Source organism: Myotis davidii, unplaced genomic scaffold, assembly GCF_000327345.1.
Source record: "Myotis davidii unplaced genomic scaffold, ASM32734v1 scaffold901, whole genome shotgun sequence".
NCBI classification, from domain to species: Eukaryota; Metazoa; Chordata; class Mammalia; order Chiroptera; family Vespertilionidae; genus Myotis; species Myotis davidii.
In genome coordinates, this window is record NW_006291427.1 from 150,932 (window position 1) to 155,272 (window position 4,341).

Here is a 4,341-nt window from a genome sequence, read left to right on the forward strand (position 1 = left end):
CCCTGGAGGAGGCAGCCCGGGGTCCCATCCTCGTGGACACCGGGGGCCCCTGGGCTCGGGAGAGACTCCTGGAGGCCCTGGCGGGGCAGGGCGTGGCCCCCGTAGACGTGACTCTGGTGGTGGGAACCCACGGACACTCGGATCACATCGGGAACCTGGGGCTGTTCCCAAGGGCCGCTCTGTTAGTCTCGCACGACTTCTGCCTCCCCGGGGGCTGCTTCCTTCCCCACGGGCTCGGGGAGGAGCGGCCCCTGCGGCTGGGGCCGGGGCTCGAGGTGTGGGCCACGCCGGGCCACGGGGGCCAGCGGGACGTGAGCGTGGTGGTGGCGGGCACGGCCCTGGGCACCGTGGCCGTGGTGGGCGACGTGTTCGAACGCGATGGGGACGAGGGCTTCTGGCAGGCCCTGAGCGAAGACCCGGTGGCTCAGGAGCGGAGCCGGAAGAGGGTCCTGGGCACAGCCGACGTGGTCGTGCCCGGCCACGGAGCCCCCTTCCTGGTGGTCAGGGAGGCCTGGAATCCAGAAGCAGAGGGCCCTGAGGCCAGAGACGAGGAGCCCCAGGAGACACCGGACGCCTGTGAGGGCGGCCCTCCCGCCCCAGCCCCCAGCCTGGGAACTGAAGTCTAGGTTGAGAGAGGACCAGTCAGCCAGAGTCGGAGGGGCCAGGTGGTCACTCCCAGCGAGGACAGAGCGCTTCTGCCACCGCTGTCACCAATATCACCATTTTAGCAGCCAAACTCGGACCAAGGATGGACCAGCTGTGTGCCACCTCTGAGGGTTTCATTAACAAAATGGGAGACGATTGGGAGAGTTGTCCCAAATAAAAATTGGAAACTACGTTGAAAATCATAGTGCCTTAATGTAAATAAAAATTGGAAACTACTTTGAAAATCATAGTGCCTTAATGTAAATGTAAGGAGATGAAGTATTAACAGTGACAGTTACGCAAGTGTAATCAACAGCAAACAGGGGACACCTTTTGGCTAGTTGCTTATTTCTCAAGAGGTTGCAGGTCGCTGAGAGAAGGTGCAGGGCATGGAAGTAACACCACAGTCATCTGACTTATTCATGAATTTATTCAATGAATAGTTATTTACCTCCTGCTATGTCTCAAGCACCGGGATACAACAGTGAACGAGTCAGGCAAACTCCCTGTCCCTCATGGATATTACATTCTATTGAAACGGACAAGCAAACAACAATAATAGTACTAAATCAAATGACTACAGGTTGTGGTTAGTGATAGGAGAAAAAATCAGGCTGAGAAGGGGATACGGTTCTGAGGGGTGGGTAGTCAGGGAAAGCCTCTGAGGAGATGATGTTTGATCAGAGAACAGAATGAGGAGAAAGCTGGACCTCTTGATCTGCTTGAGCAGCAGGGATCCACGGAGTTGGAAGAGTGGCGATAAATGAAACTGCAGAGTTACTGAGATTGAAGCCTTGGCTTTTGAGCAGGCCAATGACCTGGGCTCGTTTATGTTTTAAAACAATCACTCTTGTTCTGAATGGAAAGGGGGTTAGAGTGGAGCAAGGATTGAACTGGCTGTGGTTGGGAAGCTTTTGCAGTCTTCCAGGCAAGAGAAGTTGATGGCACCTGGCCCATATCCCAGAAGTCCTGTTAGGGCTGTGGTCCTCTTCACAACTGCCCCAGTCCCCTTGCCCTCTATCCACAGGTGTGGCAGATGGAGAGGAGGAAGTCCACCTTGTGGATGATGAGCCTCCCTGGGTGGATGCAATCAGGCAGGGCCAAACTGGAGGTCATTTCCCAGGTGTCTACAAAGGCCACGCAGAGGTCAGCAAAGACAGCTCAGAGAAGCCAGTTCACCTGGAGAGTGAACCAGTCATAGCCATACATGGACTTGTAGGGTGTTGACCAGCTTGATGACCACAAGAGTGCAATCACAGCGGCCCAGATCCTGTCAGTCATCAGATAAAGATGGCCCCAGGAAAGGTGGTAAAGTAGACCCCAGCACTACCACAGTGTGGGGGTCCTGGCCAGGTCCTGGACCATGGAGTGCAGGGAAGCCACTGGTGTGTAAAGGGTGTGCAGGGACCGCTGTAGGCCTTCTAATGCAGCACTATGCTCTGGGTGGTCTCCATAGCCATCAGGGACCCTGTCTAACATGTGGCATGTAGGTAGATCCTCTGGTTTCAGGACTGTGGGGAACTCAGGGGTTATTTAGAGCTATGCACTCCTACCTTGGACAAACATAAATTCCTGCCCTCACTTTCCAGAACATAGGTATTCTGTTCATTACTCAGGCCTGGTCATTCGGGGCAACACATCACTTTGGCCACACTGATTGTCTTCAGGATGGACAGGTCACCTAAACAAGTCTATTCTCGGTAATATTAAGGTTTTCGCTAGAGCTAGTGGAAAAGTCTAGTTTTTTCTACAAGACTGACATAGGAAGATGCGTCATCTTGTCATTTGTCCAGACAGCCCACTGCTGCTGGGGCCACCAAATGGAGACTAAAAATGAAGCTAATCAGTAGGGGCAGAGTGAGCAGTTAAGAGAAACAGACCTGATGACAAGTTTGAGTGCTGAAAGTCAGATCCTCTGCCTCGAACTCATCAGTCACCTGGGCTGACTAATCAACTCCTTTCCTGCCAAAGCTTCTTTGACTGTTTTCAGTTGCTTGCAGCAAGAGGAGTTCTGAATGGATACAGACACGGGTGAAATGAGCCATTACAGGCAGTGAGGATTGTGTGGAGAGAGGGTTAACACAGGGAAAGCAGTGCTTAAGATATTAGGAAGTTGGGCCCAGAGTGTACGCTTAGAAGTTTCTCTAAAGCTTCCTTTTTGTGAAAACTCTCAGGAACACTTGACCTATATGATTAGATTCCTCTGCTCATAAATATTCAATGGCTCCACATCACCTGCAGGACAATCCAAACTTTCTCTTCTGGTCCTTTTCAAGTCAAAGTTTGTCCAGTTTGGCTAGACTGCCTACTTCCTTCCAGACAAGCCCACATCCCCTTTTTCTCCTGCAGGCTTTTGATTTTGTTCTTTCCCTGTTGTCTTCCCTCTCTTCTCTACTTTCCAGGATCAACTCAGGTCACCTACAGAAACTCTCCCTGATGTTCCCAACCCTACTTTAAACTCTTGTAATGCAGTCTCTATATTATTCACTTAGCCTGGTGTTGGTCATTTTTTTCTGGAAATGTCCTCTCCCCATGGTTCCTCTTGAGAGCAGAAACTACGCAAGATACTTCTTTGAATGCTACAGAGCTCAGTATTCTGTCTATAAATGCTATGAAATAAATACATGCTATTTTTCTGATCTACCTGGCTAGCTGTTACCTGTTGCCCAGCTCTAACTCCTTGTCTAGGATTCAGATGTCAATCCCTGCCCAGCCTCTGAGAAGTTCCAACATCATGTCCACTTACACAAACAAGGGGGTGTCTCTCAAAGCCCTCCCTATTCACCTTTCTTCACAAGGCTCCAGGCTTCTTGCCATCTCCTGTCATGGCCATTCACGGCAGTGACACACAGATACTCCGTCACTGCCAGGGGATGGAGTCCCTCATCATGTGGGTGACATGGCCCATTAGGCAGCCCAAGATTCTATCAACAGTGCAGAGGGAACATCCGGAGCAGGACACCAAGTGCCATATCTCAGTGGTAGAAGCCAGAGAGTTTGGGAGCTAGAAGTCCAGCATGGTATGGGAGTCATGAGAAGAAGAATATAACAGGCTAACTACTAAAAAGCTAATGTTTTTTGAGGGTTTACTCTGTGTCACATGCATGTACTATAACCATCCTCTTAAAATAGGGAAGTTAAGTGAAGTGAGTTGGTAAATGTCAGAGCAAGCATGTGAATGAAGGCTTCCAGACTCCAATGCCCATTCCTTAATTACTCTACAGAGAGGTTAATCCCAGGTTATGGACATAACTCTCTAGGTCAGCTAGCCTCTACTCCAAACTATCCCAGATGCACTCATTCCAGCTGTTCCTTCTCTTGGCTGCTATTTGGCTGTGCGTCAGAGAAAGACCCTGAAGGAGAGCTTTGTTGGTCACATTCTTGGAGAGACAAATGTCTGTGATAAGAATGAAGGCATACTGAGGGCTAAAGCTTGATTTTAGGTAGGAGACTATTCATAATTTTAACTATGTCTATTTTCAAAAAGGATTCAAAGTGGCTACCATAGATGTATGTATACAATATATATATATATATATATGCCTAATATGCTAATTGTCCCTCCAAATGTTCGACTGTTCGATCAGTTGCTATGATGCACACTGACCACCAGGGGGTAAACGCTTTGACCAGTTGGTTAGCTTGCTGCTGGGGTCGGGCTGATCAGGACTGGGTGAGATGGGTCCCAATTGTGCA

At 49.9% G+C, this 4,341-nt stretch overlaps 1 protein-coding gene across 1 annotated transcript in view; it reads left to right on the forward strand.

Annotated features, from left to right (window-relative positions):
• The window catches only part of MBLAC1 (metallo-beta-lactamase domain containing 1), a 2,204-nt gene extending 1,322 nt beyond the window's left edge, over window positions 1–882 (forward strand). The window contains exon 2 of the mRNA XM_006764705.2: window positions 9–882. Coding sequence (XP_006764768.1) covers window positions 9–626 — 618 coding nt within the window. The 3' untranslated portion in view covers window positions 627–882. The remainder of the gene's footprint in view (window positions 1–8) is intronic.
• Window positions 883–4,341: the final 3,459 nt, after the last annotated feature.